Here is a 23,274-nt window from a genome sequence, read left to right as displayed (position 1 = left end):
GTTATCATACAGTGTTATGCTGGAGTTCATCAATAGTCTTGCATTTGCTAACACAGACTATATCTGCTGTAGAAAAACATCATAAGAACAATGTTTAGTGGCTCAATGTATTACTACAGTGTTTTTAAAAGTCTAAACATTTTATTGATATAGTGTACAGCCAAGCACATGTGGTCAGAACACAAACGAGTCGCAGGTAATAAAGTATCAAGCGTTTCTCCCAAAGTAAAGTCTGTCTGCCAGGTCTAAGCAAAGTGCCAGCAGGTGTCTGTAGCTCCGCTCACTCTCCGCCTCTTTGCCCTTGTTTGGTATCCCGCCGTGGGTGCGATGACGCGTGAACAAAATGGCGACGATTGGCCACGCCTACTTGTAGCTTCTTTTGCAGTGTTCAGAAACCTATGGGTGACGTCACGGATACTCCGTCCATATATTTTACAGTCTATGATTGTAACACATTGGAAATTTTAATGCACGTTTAATGCCTATTTTAGAAACTGGAATGTTTCCGACTGAGTGCATGAAAAATTCACGTCCCCTAAAGAAATGTACTTTAATCTACAGACACAAATATATAAAGTGAACACTTAAAAGTATTTTGATGTTGTCTTTTTAATCAAAAAAATTGATCAGTATATAAAAATAAAGGATTTGCCTGTAGCGTTCTGTCTTAATATAATCGAAATCACAATAAACAAGTGTTATTCAACAGTTCCAGTGCTGATTTGTTAAAATCATTACCAGACAATTGATGAAGTGCTTAAAAATCATTATAATTCGTCATGTGGTTAACTAACCTCTCTGACAGATTGCTGATATTAGCCGTCACCCTGATTCCCTGGCAGGCAGAATGAAACCTGAAAAGTTAATGATGCATTAGATGAAAATCAAACGTGTTACTATGAATAATAGTTTATTGGTTTATCAACAAAGCCCCTCAGATCTGTCGCTGTGGAACTGAAGAAATTAACCAGGCGTTACGACAAAGTTTAAACCTTTTAACTGTTATTTGTTCATTGTTTACCTATTAAGTTTTTCAGTATAAGGCTTGAATAGTCTGCACTCTGCAAGCTTTACTGTATGTTACAATGCTTTTATGCTCTCACTGGAGTTTGACAGCAGCAGTACCTATTAACTTTTAATTGTAGTGCAAAGAATGAGAAAACATTTCCATTTGTGCTGCACAGAAGAACAAGTGTCATACAGTTGTTGTTGTTGTTGTTGTTGTTGTTGTTGTTGTTGTTGTTGTTGTTGTTGTGTTTTTTTGATGAAAATGATGGTGAAGAGAGTTATGGGCCATTCATATCAAGCATGGCAGCTAAAAAGGTAATGACAAATCAAATTAAATAACTTTTATTGTCACATCATCATCAGCAGCATGTGTACTATGATGAGGGAAAAGCTTAGGTGCTGGCTCCAGACAATGCAAAATACAGACAGTGCAAAACACAACGGCATACTCCAAAAACAAAACAATATACTGTTATGTATAGAAAAACACTTGTTACACACATGTTGGCACAGATAGACAAGTACACATTCAAAAGCTGTACACATAGTTTGACTGTTGGTGGAAAATTATTGTAGGCAATATTGTTTTAAGTAAGTAAAGGCATCGTTTTTAAAATTGTTCTGAAAGTAAAACAACACCAGAGTTCAGATCACAGCCATAAAGATAAATATGTAAATAACAATATCATTGGGAACACTTGATTTTTTTTTTACAGATAATAAATTATAAAACACTGACAGTCAGTGAGAAGAATTCATTGAAATATAAAGTGCTAATGCAATTTAAAGCTGCAGATGACATTTTGGTGAAGCTCAGCTTGAGATTAAGCCTGCTTTTCAAAGATTACTTTTAAAAACATTTTACAATCTCCTGTCACTATTAGGTACACCTTACTAGTGCCGGGTTGGACCCTCTTTTGCCTTCAGAACTGTCTCAATCCTTCATGCCGTAGATTCAACAAGGTACTGGAAATATTCCTCAGATTTTGCTTCATATTGACATGATAGCATCACACAGTTGCTGCAGATTTGTCATCTGCACATCCATGATGCCAATCTCCCGTTCCAGATTGAGATCTGGGGGCTGTGGAGGCCATTTGAGAACAGTGAACTCATTGTCATTTTCAAGAAACTAGTCTGAGATGATTGGTGCTTGATGACATGGTGCGTTATCCTGCTGGAAGTAGCCAGATGTAGAAGATGGAGACACTGGTCATAAAGGGATGGACATGGTCAGCAACAATACTCAGGTAGGCTGTGGCATTGACACGATGCTCAATTGGTACTAATGGACCCAAAGTGTGCCAAAAAAATGTCCCTCACCTAATTACACCACCACCAGCCTAAACCGTTGATACAAGACTGGATGGATCCATGCTTCATGCTGTTCGTGCCAAATTCTGACTTGACCATCCGAATGTGGCAGCAGAAATGGAGACTCATCAGACCAGGCAACGTTTCTCCAATCTTCTATTGTCCAGTTTTGGTGAGCCTGTGTGAATTGTAGCCTCAGTTTCCTGTTCTTAGCTGACAGGAGTGGCACACAGTGTGGTCTTCTGCAGCTGTAGCCCATCCGCCTCAAGGTTGGACGTGTTGTGTGTTCAGAGATGCTCTTCTGCAGACCTCGGTTGTAACGAGTGCTTATTTGAGTTACTGTTGCCTTTCTATCAGCTGAACCAGTCTGGCCATTCTCCTCTGACCTCTGGCATCAACAAGGCATTTGCGCCCACAGAACTGCCCCTCACTGGATATTTCCTCTTTGTCAGACCATTCTCTGTGAACCCTAGAGATGGTTGTGCGTGAAATTCCCAGTAGATCAGCAGTTTCTGAAATACTCAGACCAGCCTGTCTGACACCAACCATGCCACGTTTAAAGTCTCTTAAATCGTTTCTTTTCTGATGCTCGCTTTGACCTGCAGCAGATCGTCTTGACCATGTCTACATGCCTAAATGCATTGAGTTTCTGCCATGTGACTGGCTAATTAGAAATTTGTGTTAATGAGCAGTAGGTCAGGTGTACCTAATAAAGTGGCCTGTGAGTGTATATAATGACTTGATATAATAATCTTGAAAACATAAAAAAAAAAAAAAAAATTATGGAAGCTATGCAAACTAGGTTAGTTAATTGAAAAATAAAATAGAAGTACGTCAGTTTGAAAATGCTTGGGAAATTAATGTGTGTTGTTTTTATTCCACTACACTAACTGTGATCGCTAAATTCTTAGTTTGATTAGATAGATTACACGAGCTGGATTCACTGGTTAGATGCTCTAGAAGTGCAGTACACTGCGGACATTTGCTGGTTGCAAGGGGGTAATGGAAAAAATAAAGCACAAACTAGAAATGTCCTTAGTGTGAACAACCATGTAGAGACAATTCCCGTTTATTAGGAGGATTTAATGTTATCGGTACCTAATTTGCACCTGATTTTGTGCATTTGTTAGCGAGCGAAAATCAGGGCTAAAATCATTACAAAAATCAAAACAGTTAATTGGTTATCAGCTTTTCGTGTTGACATTTACATCTAGTCCCAATCATCATTGATTTTAACGTCTGTTTTGTTCACTTTCGAATGTCACTGGTCTTTTTGTAAATGTCGGTGTGTGTGTGTGTGTGTGTGTGTTTATCAGCACTTCCTCTCCGTGGAGAGACGGGGAAGTGCAGAGAAACGTCCGCCCTTGACATTACATCATCTTTAACTTTAACATTTAACTTTAACAACTTTAATCATCTTTAACAGAGACTTCTGTTGTGAGATTAGCTGTTACCACAGGGAAGGAAGAGTTGAAGACGTGCAGTAGCTTAGACATGCGTCCATCACTAAACTGAATACAGAAATGATCAGATGACACATGTTTATATGTTAAGCTGTGGAACTAAGAGTTTTTTAAGAGTTTTTTAAGGGTTTGCCAAAAACAAGTGATACTTTTTGCTTGTAAATGTGCCATATTATTGAAGTAAAGTGTCTTGTTAACCTGTGATGGCCCGTTTCCACTGAGTGGTACGGTACGGTTTGGTTTGGTACGCTTTTATGGCCGTTTCCACTGTCAAAAAGCGTACCAAACCGTACCGTACCACTATTTTGTCACCCTTTTGAAAGGATACCAAACACGAGAAAGGGTACCAAAAGGCGGAGCTAAACGTGCAGCTGAACGCTATTGGTTTACAGAGATACGTCATTCGCTTACGCAACAAGCCAGAATGAAAACAAAAAAACCGCCATGTTTGAAATACACAGCGAGAGATTTTAGCGGAATTACATATACATAAAATAACGAGCCATGGTCGATCTGGGCTCAAACAAACCTTGTCGTCGTCTTGATGAACAGCCACAAAGCCAGGAAGAAGAGCAGATTTACCCTGTGCCCCGTAGTTTTTTAAGAGCCAGTCTGAGGCGCGAGCGGTTTCGCTTTCTTCTTTGCTCTCGTACGCGTCTGACATTATATCTGAAATAACAAACATCTTGAGCTGATGATAATAACCTGCGCTTGATTATTGATGTGCTTTTGAAACCCGATCCTGTCAGACACTGACAAACGCAAGAGTGAAGCGTGAAGAAACAAAGGAGAAGCCGGAAAAAAGAGCACATTATTATTCAGCAAACATGAACAAAATGCCATGTATAACTAACTTATTATCTTCACATTTTGGACTAATATGAACCGGGAATGAGGGAATTACTGTCTAATAGAGGCTACATGTGCTGCTGAAGATTACAGACACACATGAGAGGTTTTCACTGACTGTGGGCTATAATTTGTGTTGTTTTTGAACCTAAATATGGACGAAATGTCTGCAATATGTAGTTCTTCTGTAGTTGGTAACATATCGGAGACTGTAAGGGTCTGTATGTGTTTATATATGTTCATTTATTTAGTTATTTAATATATTTACAGATGTTACAGTATGCTGTTTCGCACTGTCATTGATCTGCAGTTATAATCAACTCATGTTCATAGAAAAGTTAGTAATAAACATTTCTACACAAGTATTTATGTGTATCAAGCGTCTGTTTTGTGAGAAGTGCTTCTCATATGATATGTGAGCCACCCGTACAGCTTTATTGTAGACATTTCCTCGAGTGGAAACGAGCCATTAGCCTGGTTAATTTTTGTTAAATTTTAAGTTGAAGTCAAAAATATTAACCCTTCTGCGAAATTGTAATCTTTTAAAAAATATCTCTTACAAGTGCTGTTTAGTTGAAATATGCTTTTTTAAAAACAAATTTGTAAACATAATAGTTTTAATAACTAATTTCTAATTAATAACTGATTTTATTTGTCTTTGCCATGATGACAGGACATAATATCTTACTAGTTATTTTGGTAAGGTACTAGTATTTACCTTGAAGTGACATTTTAACAAAGGCTTAACTAGGTTAATTTAGCAAGTTAATTAGGCAAGTCATTGTGGTTAATTGACCTTAAATTGTTTTGACCTCAAAACTGCTTTTATTCTGTTCAAGGTAAAAGAAATAAGACTTTCTACAGAGGATTAAAAAAATATATAAAAAAAACTGAAAATCTCTGCTCGGTTAAACATCTCTTGGACAATATTTGAAAGAATTTAACTAATAAATTTAGCCTTTAACTTTACTTCTTAGCATAACATTTTTATATAGAAATTAACAATATTATGCTTATCTCTTCATTTCAGATTTGAGCTGCGAATGCTTTTGATGGCCACAAGATGAAGGCTCAACTTCAGATAACAGGTGAGTTTTAGAAAAAAAAAAAAACCCTGAAGTAATGATCTCTGTTCTTAGTGCATGACCTCACATATGCTGGCTGTCTTTTTTTTGCAAACATTGCAATGCATCGATGTGGTTAGCACTGTCGCCTCACAGCAAGAAGGTCACTGGTTCGAGTCCTGGCTGGGCCAGTTGCCATTTCTGTATGGAGTTTGCATGTTCTCCCCATGTTGGCTCCTCTGGGTGCTCTGGTTTCCCCTACAGTCCAAACACATGTGCTATAGGTGAATTGATGAACTAAATTGGCCTTAGTGTATAAGCGTGTGTGTGATTATGAGTGTTTATGGGAGTTTCCGAATACTGGGTTGCGGCTGGAAGGACATCCACTTCGTCTAACATATGCCAGAATAGTTGACAGTTCATTCCGCTGTGGCGACCCCTTATAAATAAGGAACTAAGCCGAATGAATTATGTTTTAGTTGTCATATCAAAGTCAATGTTTATTTATAAAGCACTTTTGTAGAAGCACCAGCGGCCTCATGTACAAAGACAAAGAATTCATACTAAAACATTGTGTACGAACAAAGCTGTAAATGTGTGTACGCAGGAAAAAAATCTGATGTATGAAACACTGCATGAATCCCACGCATATTCTCTTTGTACATTCGAATAAACGTTAAATTGAGTGCACGTGCACGAGCGCAAAACCCCTCCCTGCCTCCTCCCCCTAATAAATATGGTAATGACTCCACTTTGGCAAAACCAAACAAAAAAGCAATGGCAAAAGCAAGCAAGAAGAGAAACTTCACAGAATGTGAATTGGAGGTGCTCCTATCAGAGGTAGACCAGAGACACAGAGTTATTTGCAAGTTTGTCCTCCGGAATTAATAACAAAAGAAAAAAAATAGAGCGTGAGAGTTTAGCTGATGCGGTTAATGCAGTGGGGTCTGAACATCGCACTGTGAGCGAATTAAAAAAGAAATGGTCCCATGTAAAGGTGCAGGTTAAGAGGAGAACAGCGGCGCACCGTCAAAGTGTGGACCGAAGAGGCGGTGGAACACGGGATGCTGAACTAACACCCTTTGAGGAGAGAATTGCCTCAATTGTGGGCGATACTTTACTGTCTGGAGTAGTATTCGTGTCTGTGGGAGACACAGATGTATTAGAGGAACACTTTATTAGGGCGGTATAGCAGCACCCCTCCGATCTTATCACGGCAGCACCACCAGCATTTCAGCTGCCCAATCGCCCGCTCTACAACTGACCGAGTGCCAGAGTGGGCATTATTAGATCTGCGCTCTTGGTCAGTTTGTGGGTTGTTGAGGGGGGTTAACAGCCACGTCTTTAATGGATAACCACGGTCTCCTGATATGCAGGTAAATAATTACGCTCAATAAAATAAAATTTAGCTGGAATAATATCTTTAAATACATCACTCACCAATAAGCCACCCATCGCGCACCCTGCCACCTTGAAGCCTCATCAGAAATACATGTATGCCAGACATGAAGTTGGCGCGGACCAGCACACATTCTCACGTTAATTTCATGGTTAGTAAATCCAAACGTGAGCCTGAAATAGTTTTTGTGCGTATGCAGCGTTGATACATGAGGCCCCAAGTGTTCACCAAACTGCTGTATATGAGTTCAATAAAATCAAAATAATAATAAAACATTATGAAATATAATATGGTGGAATAAAATATGTAAAATGAGTAAAATAAAATAAGTGTCTTACACTGTGTTAAACGGCAGAGTTAAGCTAGAAGTGAATTTAAAGCACCTGCTAAATGCCTAAATATAAATGTAAAAGTGTCTAGGCCTTTCTAACATGTAAAGGCAGACTGTTCCAAAGTTTGGGGCCCGCCACTGCAAATCTCATCTAATGAGCTCTTTTAATTGAGTTGTGTTTAATTGCTTGTGTTTGTCATGTTTTCTTAGTTCTGTCCGCTAAGCTGCGGGAGAATAAGAAGAACTGGTTTGGGCCCAGTCCTTATGTGGAGGTGTTTGTGGACGGACAGTCGAAGAAGACGGAGAAATGCACCAACACTCATAGTCCCAAATGGAAACAGTCTCTCACTGTGTAAGAGTCATAAATATACTGAATCAGCCGCAGAGTGTATCCAGAAGCATTACTTCTTATCTTTATATTAAGGCTGCATGATATTGGGAAAATCTGACTTTGTGATATTTTGTATTTCTGCTATATATTTAGCAATATACATTGCTCAGCATATATGCTCTTTTAAATGAATATTTCCATAAGATGCTATACAGTATTTTATTTGTGCATATACATTAGATTAGTCAGCAATGAAGCCAAATCTGGAGCTTATCTAACAAAATAAGTAGTACACCCAAATGTATATGTTAGGGAAAATATTAAATATTTTAAAAAGAGGAAAAATCAAGAGAATCATAAAAATATTTAAAATTAATTGTCGTTTTTTTGCAGTATTTTATTTGAATTTAAATATATAATCTTTCTATTTCTAAATATGTTCGGTAACTAAAATATTATGTTAATGAATATATCTGTTTAATAAATCTGTTTTGTTCACATGCAGCAAAGTATATTCCCTATATTCAGTTAGAAATAGATCAAAATATAAATTTTCTAATTGGGGTGTGCTCAATAATGCTTCTGATAATATTGTTCGGACATCTCTCTCTGTCTAGACTAATAAACATTTGGTAATCTGATAACTGCATTCTTAGGTGTAAAGAGTGAACAGTGGCTTTATTGCAGTGTCAGGTTTTTTATATCTGTATTATTATTATTATTTATTTATTATTATTTATTTATTTATTATTATTATTTATTTATTATTTATTTATTTATTTTTAATTGATGTTTTCAAGTTTCATAATTTTTATTAGTTCTGTTGTTTTTGTATTTTGCAGTTATTTTGTGTTTTGTTTTTCTAACATTTCTGTTTAGCACAAGTTTATTTGGTTGCATTTATTTTATTTAAGCTAAATAAATGACAAAAACTTCATTTAAATTGTACAATTAGTATAATTGTAATTATTAATCCATAATAGGTGGCATGGTGGCTCAGTGGTTAGCACTGTCTCCTCATAGCAAGAAGGCCACTGGTTCGAGTCCCGGCTGGGTCAGTAAAACATACCGAAATAGTTGGCGGTTCATTCCGCTGTGGTGAACCCTGATAAATGAAGGGACTAAGTCGAAGGAAAATGAATGAGTGATTATACCGTAAATATTCTCACCATGAAAATAGTCATAGAATCTGGCATAAGATTAAACACAAATAAACTATTTATTTTAGCTGATATTTTGCTCGCAGGTCAGGTTGTTGACAAGGCAACATTTCAGATTTTAGAAAAATTCAAGTTTAATACAATTTAACTCGACATTACTACAGTTGAATAAAATAATACATTTAAAGTTTTAAATGCTAGTTCACCCAAAAATGAACATTTACGCAGTATTTTTCACCCTCAAGCGATTCCAAACTTTTATGAATTTCATTCTTATGAATAATATGGAAGTCGATGGTTACCCGTTTCTAGCATTCTTCAAAATATCCTCTTTTAGTAACGGATGAGAAACTGATCATTTTTGGGTGAACTGTCCCTTTAAGTTTGCAATAGTTTTAGTGTTGGTGTATAATAATAACAGCACTGCTCTGTTGGTCTTATTCCTATAGGATCGTCACTCCTTTCAGCAAGCTAATTTTCCGTGTTTGGAGCCACCAGACACTAAAAGCGGACATTTTGCTTGGCGTGGCCAGTCTGGAGGTCAGCGAGACCTTAAAAGCCAACAATATGAAAAGTGAGTTTCCACATTCTCCACATCTGCAAATCTAACCTTCAGAGTCTGGTGTGTGTGTGTGTGTGTGTGTGTGCGTGTGCGTGTGCGTGTGCGTGTGCGTGTGCGTGTGCGTGTGTGTGTGCGTGCGTGTGTGTGTGTGTGTGTGTGCTCGAGTCTGATTTATTGCCTCTTAGTAACATAGAAAGGCAGGTGAACTGACTCATCATATCAAACAAAGGGTCTTTTCAGAGATTTTAGTCATGTGGGAGTCATGTGATGTGAATTTCAGCAGTGCAGATTGAATGAGTGAAATCAGAAAGCTTTAAGTAACCCAGAACCAGCTTACACTTTCCTTTTCCTGTGACATTATCAAGTGTCACCGTGAGCTTGTTTGATTAGTGGAGCCAATTTAGCTTTTCAGGTCATCCTCTGTCAATATGAGCTTGATTAACTTTATTTAATCAGCTTGATATTTCGCTTGAGGTAAAACATGCTGTAATGATGTTGGATTAGTAATACATTCTTATCAGTCAGTACTTTTTTACTAAATATTTATTTCAGGCATTTCAGTCAAGATACAATTCACCCAAAATTAAAAATGTACATTACGAGTATAAAAAAATTCTGTTAAACACAAAAGAAGAACTTTAGAAGAATGTTGGTGAGCTTAAAATGTTGGCAGTAGAAGATAATGGTTACTGGGTTCCAAAAATCTTATATAAATAAATATATTTTTGCCTTAAACAGAATAAAACAGGTGGGATGGAATACCCATTTATTTCAACCCAGGTTTATTCTGAAGACTTACCCTGATATACATTTCTGGAGAGTGCCAGAAACGTCCCAGGAGGTATGTTTTTTTGCAGTTCTCACATAAATCCACCAGAGGCTGCTGTCGACTGACTGATCAACTGACCCACCCTCCTCCTTCACTAAACCCAACCGATAGTGTTTTCAAAAGCACCGATTGACCAGCGCTCACTGACTTCACTAAACCCAACCCACAGTTGTAAAAGCAGTCCAGAAAAAGAAAAGCCCTCGCCTGATTTTTACCAAAATTTCAGATTTTACCACATTCTCACCCTGCTATTTACTTGTTTATTTATTTATTTTTTTGGCTCTTGGCTGTTGTCTTACCCCCTTTCTGGAACAGTTCTGCACCAGAATCGGACCCCATAATCGTGGTCAACTCCTCTTTGCATCTCTGCTATTTACTTGTTTATTTATTTATTTTTTTTTGGCTTTTGGCTTCTGTCTTACCCCCTTTCTGGAACAGTTCTTCGACAGAATCGGACCCCATCTTCGTGGTCAACTCCTTTCTACATCTCAAGTCTGCTGACGTACATGGCGAACTACTAGTCAAACTGGTAACAGTGGGAAAGCTGTCCACACAGAGGTAAGCGATCAGCTGGTAAAAGTGAAAAGGAATGGCGTCATACCGCCCTGTAGCATTCGTTTCAAAGATGTAATGCAGCCATATGTACTTCTGGCTATATAATTTGCGATCTCCAGAAATGTATTTAGGGCTGCGTTTTCAGAATGAATGTTGATTTATTTCTCTTTCACAAAGCATTTTAATAATAATTTTAAATAATACAGGATGTCCACAGATCCTGAAAAAAGTCTTAAATAGCATAGTATAAAAATAAGGCCTTAATTAGTCTTAAAATGTCTTAAATCCACATTTCAGTGGTCTTAAAATGCAATTGAATCACGCCCACAAAGAAGATTTTGTTTTCGTTTTAAAATCTATTTAAAGCTCTTGATCTATCATCAAGCAAAACAACATAGGCAGAACCAAAGTCCATTGATAGTCTTTGGCGGAACCCAATAAAATACACGCTCACTGGGACTATGTTTATGTAATAGATGAGATTTCGCTTGTGTTGAGAGAGTTCATGTTATAATAGCTTGTAACATCTGCATCAGCCTGGTATATTATTAAATAAAGAACTACAGAAGCACTGATTGACCAGCCAAGGACCGAAATCCGCTGATTTTTCTCATGACCAGCTTGACTATAGAATTCAACATAGTCTCATTCTGAAAACGTAGCCCTATATACATTTCTGGAGAGCGCGAATTATGGAACCAGTGGCACGTATGGTATCATTTCATCTTTAAAATGAACGCTACTGGGCGGTATGACACTGTTCCTTTTTTGCTGCCAGCTGACCAATTACCTCCATATGAACGGCTTTTCCGCTGTTACCAGTTTGTCCAGTGGATCGCCGAGTACGTCAGCAGAATTGAGACGCAGAAATGAGCTGCTCATGATGACAGGGTACAAGTCTGGAACTGTTTCAGAAAGCAGGCAAGACAAAAATAAAAGCCAAAAAATAAAATAAGCAAGTAAATAACAGAGTAAGAATGTGGTAAATTCTGAAAACGTGGTAAAAAAAATTAGGCGACGGCTTTTCTTTTTCTGGATAGCTTTTCAAAACATTCTGGGTTGGGTTTAGGGAAGTGGATGGGTGGGTCAATCGGTGCTTTTAAAGACACTATCGGTTGGTTTTAGGGAAGGAGGAGGGTGGGTGAGTCAATTGGTCAGTCAGTAAGTCAGTTGACAGCGCCCTCTAGTGGATTTACGTGAGAACAGCAGGCATGAATGGCACTTGTGAGAGAAATTTGAGATCTCAAAAAGCATACACAGCGGCCTCTGGTGGATTTGCAAAAACAAAACCTGCAAAAAAACGTACCTCCTGGGACTTATTTGGCGCTTTCCAGAAATTTATACAGGGGTACGCCTTCAGAATGAGCCTGGGTTAATAAAGTTGGTCTTAAGTTTCATTCTGTGTGGAATTAAAATGTCTTAAATATAACCTGCAGATAACCTGTAATATTCTTTATATCTTCAATATGCACCAGAAAACACATGGTCAAAAAGTGCTGATGCTGAATTCAGGGCTGTTAAGTTTATTTGTGTAATACTCTGCCCACAGCGTTGAGTGTGTGTGTGTTTGTCTCAGTCTGTGAGGTGGTGCAGACGCTGCAGTTGAGCTCAGACAGAGGGCGCTCGGAGCAGGTTGGAGATCTGTCTGTGTGTCTGGATGGACTTCAGGTGGATGCCGAGACTTTCGCTACAGAGGAACAAAAGCACAGTGAGAACTTAATGAAGAATATTAAACAAAGCACAAATTCTAGAGGTTTTACTGTATGTCTGTTTACCTTATTTTATGGTAATGTACTTGCAGTGTAATTCTTTATTTAACTACTGAGTAATAGTTAATAAGTATTAATTAGTTAGATGTACTTACTATATGATTGGGGTTAGAATGTGGGTTAGGTTTAGGGTTACTTACACGTAATTATGCATAATTTATTGCAATTACTATACTGTGTGCATGGAACATGTGTAACTATATCGCCTTAAATTAAACAGGGTGTTCACGGGGTCTTAAAGTCACTAAAATTTTGACTTAAATCATTTTAAAGGCCTCTTAATTTTTCAATGTCCATGTAAAGGATAACATCTGTATACAGTCACTAACAATACATCTCATTAAAACTTTTAACACAACTCTATTTAACAATATGTTTCCTCACAATAACATTTGCAAGTTCTTCATGTATTTCTAGACCAGGCATGGGCAAACTCGATCCTCGAGGGCCGGTGTCCCTGCAGAGTTTTGCTCCAACACTAATCAAACACACCTGAACACCCTAATTAGTGTCTTCAAGATCACTAGAAAGCTACAAGCAGGTGTGTTTGATTAGGGTTGGTGCAAAACTATGCAGGGACACTGGCCCTCCAGGATCGAGTTTGCCCATGCCTGTTTTAGACCTTATGTGTTGAGGACACTGATCTGGACAGACTGTTGTACATTTAGTTTATTATTGTTTTCAAAGATTGTCAAAGAAAAGAAAAGTGTTTGTATGGTTTACATGTTTAAACACATTATTTTAGTTTTATTCCGGTAATTTGAATGTTTTTAATAGGACAGGTAAAAATCCTTACAGTTTAGCCATGCATAAGTCTGAAATTTCATTCATAATGGTTTTAAATAGGTCTTAAAAAGTCTTGCCATGATGAAACCTGTAGAAACCCTGATTAAAAGGTTATTGTAAGATTTATCTCAACCAAACTCATTCAGCATGTTTATAGATTTACATTATTATGCCGTTTAGAATATAAATACACCACACTACATCAATTTGATCAATTTTTGTCATTTAATCACAGATGCTGTTGTTAATGGAGGATCCAGACTGAACGGGGATGCTGTAAGAAGGTAAAATAAACATTATTCCACTCTCTTTTGCCTATTTTAAAGAAATACCATCATATTATTTGCAATACGAGTCTTTCTCCTATTGAGTTTCTTGGTGAAATTAGTTTTTCAGGCACATTTATTGACCACTTCACTCTGTGCACTAGGCTTGGGTGGTATCCAATATTTGATACCGTCAAACCTCCCTATTTTACCTTGGTATCCGGTATTACCGTGCATAATAAAATAAATTATGATGTAAGGCCCAGACAGCGTCACCAAACTGTTAGCTTGTGCCTAAACCATTCAGAAACTCAATACCGTATACCTGACCTTAGGTCCGCGGTCACCTGTTTGTCTAGTTCGTATTAGAGATCTACAGCTCCAAGCGACACACAGCTCTCTCTCTCTCTCTCTCTCTCTCTCTCTCTCTCTCTCCCTCTCTCTCTCATTCACACACACACACACACACACACATAAACAGCATCCACATGGAATTCCGGTCAAATTACACCAGAATTACCGACCGCTCCGTCGCTTTATTCGGAAATTTATTCCCGCACTGCAAGAAATCTGGTCGGGTCCCACGGCTCCCGCAGTACAGCAGCAGGAATGCAGACCTCTAGTTCGTATTTACCACGTCTCCCTTCTCGTTCGGTCGAAACCTGAAATACTGCCAAACTGCAGAGGTTGTGTACTTTTTGGAGACCAGGTCACTTGGTGCGCAACTCGCCATCTTACCTCACCTCTCTCTCTCTCTTCCACACTGTCCCATGATGACAATCACGCATACACATTTTTAGGCATTAAATAAATAATATTTAATACTTGTCTCCTATATAAGTGCATTGTTTTTATGACGGTATAACGGTATTGAAACGGACACCGTTGCTATTTTTAGATCTCGCGGTATACCATATTACCATATTACCACCCAAGCCTACTGTGCACATTATATAGATGATTCTGCATTATTTATTGATGCAAAAAAGTAGTTGCTTATTTGGTGTTTGCACTCTTTTGGTTTTGGTTTCAGTGTTTTAAATGTTAAAATATGTATTTTTAGATGTATTTATTTCTTTTATATTATGCTTGACATCTATTGGTGCTAAGTAGCTCTTGTGTAAAAATTTGTAATTACTTTTAAATCAACACTTCACACGCTGTTAAACATTTTTAAAAATAACTCTTATATATATAAATGATATATTATATATATTTATATACAGTAGGTAGTGCTGTCCCCTCACAACAAGAAGGTCGCTGGTTCGAGCCTCGGCTGGGTCAGTTGGCGTTTCTGTGTGGAGTTTGCATGTTCTCCTTGCGTTCGCGTAGGTTTCCTCCGGGTGCTCTGGTTTCCCCCAGAGTCCAAAGACATACGGTACAGGTGAATTGGGTAGGCTAAATTGTCCGTAGTGTATGAGTGTGATTGAGTGTGTATGGATGTTTTCCAGTGATGGGTTGCAGCTGGTAGGACATCCGCTGCATAAAACATGTGCTGGATAAGTTGGCGGTTCATTCCGCTGTGGCGACCCCAGATTAATAAAGGGACTAAGCCGAAAAGAAAATGAATGAATATTAACATTGTTAATTGATAATGAACTGTGAGCAAACACAAAATTCTGTTTGACTAATATTCACACAAATTATTAAATGCTTAAATATCAGTGATAATTAAGGAGACCTCATTGTTTATGGTGTTTGCGGCAGCTGAATTTTGTTCGTTGTGTTGTTGTTGCAGTCGAGACTCTTCTCCATCCAGTGACATCACTGATGATGCGCCATTGCCCAATGGTCATGCAGTGGGAAGCTCCGTCTCTGCATCTCCATCCACTGGGGCTCTGAGAGCACCGCGTCCCCTTCGACCCCAGAGACCACCGCCTGCCTCACCACATAAACATACTTCCTCCACAGGTAGACGATGTTTTAGAGCAGTTTAAATAGGATCAGATAGCTTGATCATTTATTCACACCCTTCTCAATATGTTAAGTTTCGTTTTTCTTTAGTTGAAGAGAATTGTTGGTTTATTATAAACTGTTGGTAGTTCCCTTTCAATATGATTACTTAATACATAAAGTCACGTACGTGCATATCACAGAGCTTGTGCAAAAGTGTGTAAACCTTTTTTTTTTTAAAAGAAAACAACAGATCGATTCTCTTGGTAAGTTACTCATTTTTGGACTGGGATCATTTAGCGGCGCTTGTAGCTGCATTGAAACTATTTAATTCATTCATTTTCTTTTCGGCTTAGTCCCTTTATTAATCCGGGGTCGCCACAGCAGAATGAACCGCCAACTTATCCCCTTCCAGCTACAACCCATCTCTGGGAAACTGAAACTGTATTTTGGAAGTTCAAACCACTGAGCTCCATTGAAGTCCACTATATAGAGAAAAATCCTAGACTGTTTTATCAAAAACCTTAATTTAACCCTTAATCTAGGATGACAAGAAGTGTGCAAATCATTAGGAGGTTTTATTCTGGAAGTGAACTCATCTTTTAAAGGTCTGCTAAGCCAGCGTTTCTCAACCACGTTCCTGGAGGACCACCGGCTCTGCGCATATTCCATATCTCCTTAACCAAACACACCTGATTCAGATCATTAGCAGAAACCTGTAATGGGTGTGACAGACAAAGGAGACATCCAAAACATGCAGTGCTGGTGGTCCTCCAGGAACGTGGTTGAGAAACACTGTGCTAAGCCATATTTGAAAAATGCTTTTGACCACCGGGTTGAAATGAGTAACAAAACTTGCAGCCAATCAGCAGTAAGGGGCGTGTCCAGTTGTAATCGTAGTAAACTTTGATGCATCATAGTAGAGGTATCAAAAAGGGACGGGTCCTGTGGTGTTGCGTGTGTGTGCGTGTGTTGCTTTTAGATATCAACAACAGGGTGATCTTCAGGGATTGCCTTCATCAGAATTGTGTTTTGAAAAAAGTATGTAATTATTTAGTATGTTTTGATTAATAACCTAATAAAATGCAAGAGAGTTTGCATGTTCTCCCTGCGTTTGCGTGGGTTTCCTCCGGGTGCTCCGGTTTCCCCCACAGTCCAAAGACATGCGGTACACGTGAATTGGGTAAGCTAAATTGTCCATAGTGTATGTGTGTGTGCGAATAAGTGTGTATGGGTTTCCCAGTGATGGGTTGTGGCTGGAAGGGCATCCGCTGCGTAAAACATATGCTGGATAAGTTGGCGGTTCACTCCGCTGTGGCAACCCCAGATTAATAAAGGGACTAAGCCGAAAAGAAAATGAATGAATGAATGAATAAAATGCAAGATATGAGGAAAAGCTCAATGATTTCCCTTTATTAACCTAAAAAAAATCTTACAGCCAATCAGCAGTTGGGGGCGTTTCAATAAACTATAGTGGAGCTATCAAAAAGGGGCGGGTCCTGTTGGGTTTTAGGGTTGTTTGTTTTGTTGCTTTTATACATCATCATCATCATCATCGTTTGGCAAAATGACTTTAGTGCAGGCTAAGTTGTCTAATTACTTTATTGTTGTATTTTTAGCATCCTCTACTGGCTCAACTCCCACTCACGGCAGCAGCGCTCCCAGTCCAGAGATGTCTCCACGAGTGTGTGCGAACGGAGAAACTGAGAGTCAAGGGTCAAGCTCGGGTTCTGGCTCAAATCAGGCACCCAGAGCCAGTCCAACACCACCCAGAGCTCCAGCCATCACCGACGGCCCTCTTCCTCCGGGGTACATCAGACAAATACAGTCTAAAACAAGCGCCTATCAAATGCAGCGTGTTTTCTTCTTCATCAGTTGCTTTCTAATTTAGTTGTTATATTTAGCACTCAGTTGACAGATTCCTTAAAGAGCATCTAATAACTCCTGCTGCATGTCAGAAAGAAAATAGCAATAGACTGTATAAGCAGGGATTTAGCTGTTAGCTGATAGACTTAGTATTAAGTTACTTTAAAATATTAATTAAATACTAATTAGTAATTACATCAATAAAATTGTATTTCAATTACTTTTATAATGACTCTGAAAAGTAACTTTAACTTAATAGGTACTGAAAAGTAACTTAATTAGTTGGCTAAATGCTATAAATCCACATAAATCTGAACGCATAGAAATTAAACTTGTAATTCTTTAAATTGGAGTCAAACTGCATTTGATTTGTAAAATTAAGTTTACTTTGTTAAAGTAATAACGCTTACATTTTAAGCAATATTTGAATATACACTCACCGGCCACTTTATTAGGTACACCTGTCCAACTGCTCATTAACGCAAACTTTTAATCAGCCAATCACATGGCAGCAACTCAACGCATTTAGGCATATAGACATGGTCAAGACGATCTGCTGCAGTTCAAACTGCGCATCAGAATGAGGAAGAAAGGGGATTTAAGTGACTTTGAATGTGCCATGGTTGTTGGTGCCAGACGGGCTGCTGGTCTAAGTATTTCAGAAACTGCTGATCTACTGGGATTTTCACGCACAACCATCTCTAGGGTTTACAGAGAATGGTCAGAAAAAGAGGAAATATCCAGTGAGCGGCAGTTCTGTGGGCACAGGTCAGAAGAGAATGGTTCCAGTTGATAGAAAGGCAACAGTAACTCAAAAAACCACTCGTTACAACCGCAGTAGAGCATCTCTAAACACACAAGATATTTTGGGGGATATTTTCTTGGCACACTTTTTGCGCCCATTAGTACCAGTTGAGCATCATATCAACGCCACAGCCTACCTGAGTATTGCTGACCATGTCCATCCCTTTATGACCACAGTGTACCCATCTTCTGATGGCTACTTCCAGCAGGATAACGCACCATGTCATAAAGCGTGAATCATCTCAGACTGGTGTCTTGAACATGACAATGAGTTCACTGTACTCAAATGGCCTCCACAGTCACCAGAGCTCAATCCAATAGAGCACCTTTGGGATGTGGTGGAACGGGAGATTGGCATCATGGATGTGCAGCCGACAAATCTGCATGATGCTATCATGTCAATATGGAGCAAAATCTCTGAGGAATATTTCCAGTACCTTGTTGAATACCAGTTCTGAAGGCCAAACGGGGTCCAACCCGGTACTAGTAAGGTGTACCTAATAAAGTGGCCGGTGAGTCAATATGTTGAATAATAAATAAATGTTTCAATGTATCAAACGAAAACGTTTAAAATGATAGAAACCATATTTCCATATGTACTGTCATAAATGTCATCAAAAAATGAAATGGTTTATGAAGCATGTGCTGTTGAATAGAAATAGAACCTGCTTTATTTTGAAAACCGAGTTAACATGCAACATATCCGAATAACAGAATAAAATTCTCTGAATTTGTACGTTCTGTCTAATTTTTTATTACTAATTTAGCATATGCAAATGTATTGATTTAAAGATAAATGTTATTTAGTAAAATAGAAGTATTCAGCAAATCATATATTACTCCTATGTAGGCCTTTCACTAATCAATATATAGACATTGAACAACACATGAATCATTTTTGGTGATGCGATATATATCGCCCATACAAAAAAAAAAAACAATTCTAGCAACATTTTAGCTGATTGTGCAAAATCTCTATTGGAGGTGTTAGTAAGGTCAAAAACACTGTAGTATTTATTATAAATTACTATAGTATATTTTCATGTGGGTGTCTGACAGCTTAAAATGGATCTGGTAGCAGATATCGCAGCCTCTGTTTTGCTCTTTTTATTAACAATTATTATTATTTATTTAAGATATGCGTTTTCTCATTCTGATTCCATTGCCTGATTATTAAACTGTTAAAATTACTATAATTAAATTACATATATTCTTAAGAATAAATGATGTGTTGAGTGTACGTGCATGATATATTGTGATGATATATTGTCATTCTGGCATTATATAATGAGTGGGATAAAATGGCCTTCAAATGACAATAATATTGATTAACGCAATATATTTTGGTGCAATATATCATACAATAAAAAATAAAGATATTGTGACAGGCCTTCTGCTCTGAATTGATTTATACAGAACTGTTGAATTTATTTACAGTATTTAAGACAAGTATATTATAAGTAACAGTAATTAAACCAACTACAATTTAAATGTAACCGCTCAGTGGAAAAGTGAATTAAAGTAACAAGTTACACCCAACACTGGATTTAGCCTGATATGTTGGGTAATATATTTCTTCTTTGTGTTTTCTCATAGCTGGGAGCAGAGAGTGGATCAGAATGGACGTGTTTACTATGTGGATCACATCGAGAAAAGAACCACATGGGAAAGACCTGAACCACTGCCACCAGGGTAACCAGTGATCTTCAGAGATTACTTTGAACAGATTCATCAGAATTGTATTTTGCATACTAAACATTATAATATGTGCTTATTAATACACTAATATAGAGACTGAAGAGTTGCTTTTATGCAAGGCCCAAGCTCTCATATAATAACATTGTAAAGAGCATCTGAGCAGTGAGGAATTAAAGACAGCAAAAAGATGTGCGATGACTACAAATAATGAAATCTTGGTATTATTTGGAGGATATTTATAATCATGTAATCATATAATCATTTAATATGATTTGTTCTAAAACCGATTTATTCAGGAACTAAACAATACAGTGTTGATTAAGACACACAAATGCCTTTGTGCAGAGCTATTTTTGATAATGAAACTTAAAAGCGACATTATATTTGCACTCATATGCTGATATTCTGGAAAACAGCACTCTTGCTTGTCGAATTATTGAACTGCATATCTTGCAAATATTGTAAATAATGTAAGTATTTTGTGGAGTTTAATTTGTATTTGTACTTAGTCTGTTTGTTTATTTATTTATTTGTTTATTTATTTATTTATTTATTTATTTGTTTGTTTGTTTATACAGCACTTTGGGCAACCCTGCTTGCATAAATGTACTTTAAAAATTCACACATTGTTAAAACAAAAATTACCATATAAATGTAGCTGGCGGTAAATATCACACACTCCCAAAGCAGCATTTAAGCTAAATTTAAGTCTTTATTTTGTTTATTTTTGTTGACTTTTATGTATTTTTTAGACATCCATCATTACAATGTTATTTAGAGAATGCTGTGTGTTTATGCTGTAGTTGGGAGCGTCGTTTAGACCCAATGGGCCGTGTGTATTATGTGGATCATATAAACAGAACCACCACATGGCAGAGACCTACGCTAGAGTCGGTGCGCAACTATGAGGAATGGCAGAACCAGCGCAGTCAACTTCAGGGAGCCATGCAGCGCTTCAACCAGAGGTTCATCTATGGCGTGAGTCCATGTGCAACAGATATTACAGCTGTGGCGGAAAAAAAATTGTTCGAGAAATCAGTCCTGAGGTGCATTGCTATTCTCTGTTGAATTAATTCTGTACTTAGTTTTTACCAACAAATGGCGCTGTATGCTTTACAAACAGCCGAACTCTGCTTGCATCCAATTCCTTACAAATACCACTTGAAGCTAAAATAATCATTTTTGAAGTTAGGAAAGGTTTAAGCAAATTACAAGACTGTTCGTAGGAAGCTGTGTTTATATTAATCATGTGACATCAAAGCCAGTTTTCAGGCAAAGTACAAGCTCTCTTTATTGTGAGCATTGTATGGTGTATAGTTAAAAACCAGCATAGAGCTTTATCTGCTGTTTAAAATTAGCCTAGAGTGGCGTCTGTTGTTAAAAACTAGCCTAGAGCGCCGTCTGCTGTTAAAAACTAGCCAAGAGAATTGTCTGCTATTAAAAACTAGCCTAGAGCACCATCTGCTGTTTAAAAAAAAGTAGCCTAGAGAAATGTCTGCTGTCAAAAACCAGCCTAGAGTGTTATCTGCTGTTAAAAAGTAGCCTAGAGCACCATTGGCTGATTAAAGACTAGCCTAGACCGCCATCTGCTGTTAAAAACTAACCTAGAGCGGCGTCTGTTGTTAAAAACTAGCCTAGATCGCGTCTGCTGATGAAATTTAGCCTAGAGCGCCGCCTGCTGTTAGAAACTAGCCTAGATTGCGTCTGCTATTAAAAATTAGCTAAGAGTGCTGTCTGCTGTTTGAAACTAGTCTAGATCACGTCTTCTGATGAAATTTAGCCTAGAGCTCCCTCTGCTGTTAAAAAACTAGCCTAGATCGCGTCTTCTGATGAAATTTAGCCTAGAGCACCATTGGCTGTTAAAAACTAACTTTAAGTGCCATCTGCTGTCAAAAACTAGCCTAGAGCACCATCTGATGTAGCGCCATCTGCTGTCAAAAACTAGCCTAGAGCGCCATCTGATGTAGCGCCATCTGCTGTCAAAAACTAGCCTAAAATGCCATCTGATGTAGCGCCATCTGATTTCAAAAACTAGCCTAAAGTGCCATCTGATGTAGCGCCATCTGATTTCAAAAACTAGCCTAGAGCACCATCTGCTGTCAAAAACTAGCCTAGAGCACCATCTGCTGTCAAAAACTAGCCTAAAGTGCCATCTGATGTAGCGCCATCTGATTTCAAAAACTAGCCTAGAGCACCATCTGCTGTCAAAAACTAGCCTAGAGCGCCATCTGATGTAGCGCCATCTGCTGTCAAAAACTAGCCTAAAGTGCCATCTGATGTAGCGCCATCTGATTTCAAAAACTAGCCTAGAGCACCATCTGCTGTCAAAAACTAGCCTAAAGCACCATCTGCTGTCAAAAACTAGCCTAGAGTGCCATCTGACGTAGCGCCATCTGATTTCAAAAACTAGCCTAAAGCACCATCTGCTGTCAAAAACTAGCCTAGAGCACCATCTGCTGTCATAAACTAGCCTAGAGTGCCATCAGCTGTCAAAAACTAGCCTAAAGTGCCATCGGCTGTCAAAAACGAGCCTAGAGCACCGTCTGCTGTCAAAAACTAGCCTAGAGCGCCATCTGCTGTCAAAAACTAGCCTAGAGTGCCATCTGCTGTTAAAACTAGCCTAGAGCGCCGTCTGCTGTCAAAAACTAGCCTAGAGCGCCGTCTGCTGTCAAAAAACTAGCCTAGAGCGCTGTCTGCTGTCAAAAACTAGCCTAGAGCGCCGTCTACTGTCAAAAACTAGCCTAGAGTGCCATCTGCTGTTAAAACTAGCTCAGAGCGCCGTCTGCTGTCAAAAACTAGCCTAGAGCGCCGTCTGCTGTCAAAAATTAGCCTAGAGTGCCATCTGCTGTTAAAACTAGCTCAGAGCGCCGTCTGCTGTCAAAAACTAGCCTAGAGCGCCGTCTGCTGTCAAAAACTAGCCTAGAGCGCCGTCTGCTGTCAAAAACTAGCTCAGAGCGCCGTCTGCTGTCAAAACTAGCTCAGAGCGCCGTCTGCTGTCAAAAACTAGCCTAGAGCGCCATCTGCTGTCAAAAACTAGCCTAGAGCACCATCTGCTGTTAAAAACTAGCCTAGAGTGCCATCTGCTGTTAAAAACTAGCCTAGATCGTGTCTGCTGATGAAATTTAACCTAGAGCGCCATATGCGGTTAGAAACTAACCTAAATTGCATCTGCTATTTAAAATTAGCTTAGAGAGCAGTCTGCTGTTAGAAACTAGCCTAGATCACGTCTCCTGATAAAATTTACCCTAGAGCTCCCTCTAGTGTTAGAAAACTAGCCTAGATCACATCTCCTGATAAAATTTACCCTAAAGCACCCTCTACTGTTAG

The 23,274-nt window shown here is 38.4% G+C and overlaps 1 protein-coding gene across 3 annotated transcripts in view; it reads left to right on the top strand.

Annotated features, from left to right (window-relative positions):
- itcha (itchy E3 ubiquitin protein ligase a) overlaps positions 1 to 23,274 on the top strand; it is a 51,072-nt gene that overhangs the window by 5,481 nt on the left and 22,317 nt on the right. The window contains exons 2-10 of one of the 3 annotated variants that reach the window (XM_056460635.1): positions 5,665 to 5,722; positions 7,639 to 7,780; positions 9,369 to 9,493; positions 12,442 to 12,573; positions 13,656 to 13,704; positions 15,425 to 15,597; positions 17,199 to 17,388; positions 19,846 to 19,941; positions 20,808 to 20,925. In XM_056460635.1, coding sequence (XP_056316610.1) covers positions 5,698 to 5,722; positions 7,639 to 7,780; positions 9,369 to 9,493; positions 12,442 to 12,573; positions 13,656 to 13,704; positions 15,425 to 15,597; positions 17,199 to 17,388; positions 19,846 to 19,941; positions 20,808 to 20,925 — 1,050 coding nt within the window. In that variant the 5' untranslated portion in view covers positions 5,665 to 5,697. Of the gene's footprint in view, positions 1 to 5,664; positions 5,723 to 7,638; positions 7,781 to 9,368; positions 9,494 to 12,441; positions 12,574 to 13,655; positions 13,705 to 15,424; positions 15,598 to 17,198; positions 17,389 to 19,845; positions 19,942 to 20,750; positions 20,926 to 23,274 lie in introns of those variants that run through there. The other 2 variants (XM_056460634.1, XM_056460636.1) reach the window with 2 other exon arrangements.

Source organism: Danio aesculapii, chromosome 6 (assembly GCF_903798145.1).
Source record: "Danio aesculapii chromosome 6, fDanAes4.1, whole genome shotgun sequence".
Lineage (NCBI taxonomy): Eukaryota > Metazoa > Chordata > Actinopteri > Cypriniformes > Danionidae > Danio > Danio aesculapii.
Note: the sequence above shows the minus strand (reverse complement) of the source record. Positions and strands in the feature narration are given on the sequence as shown.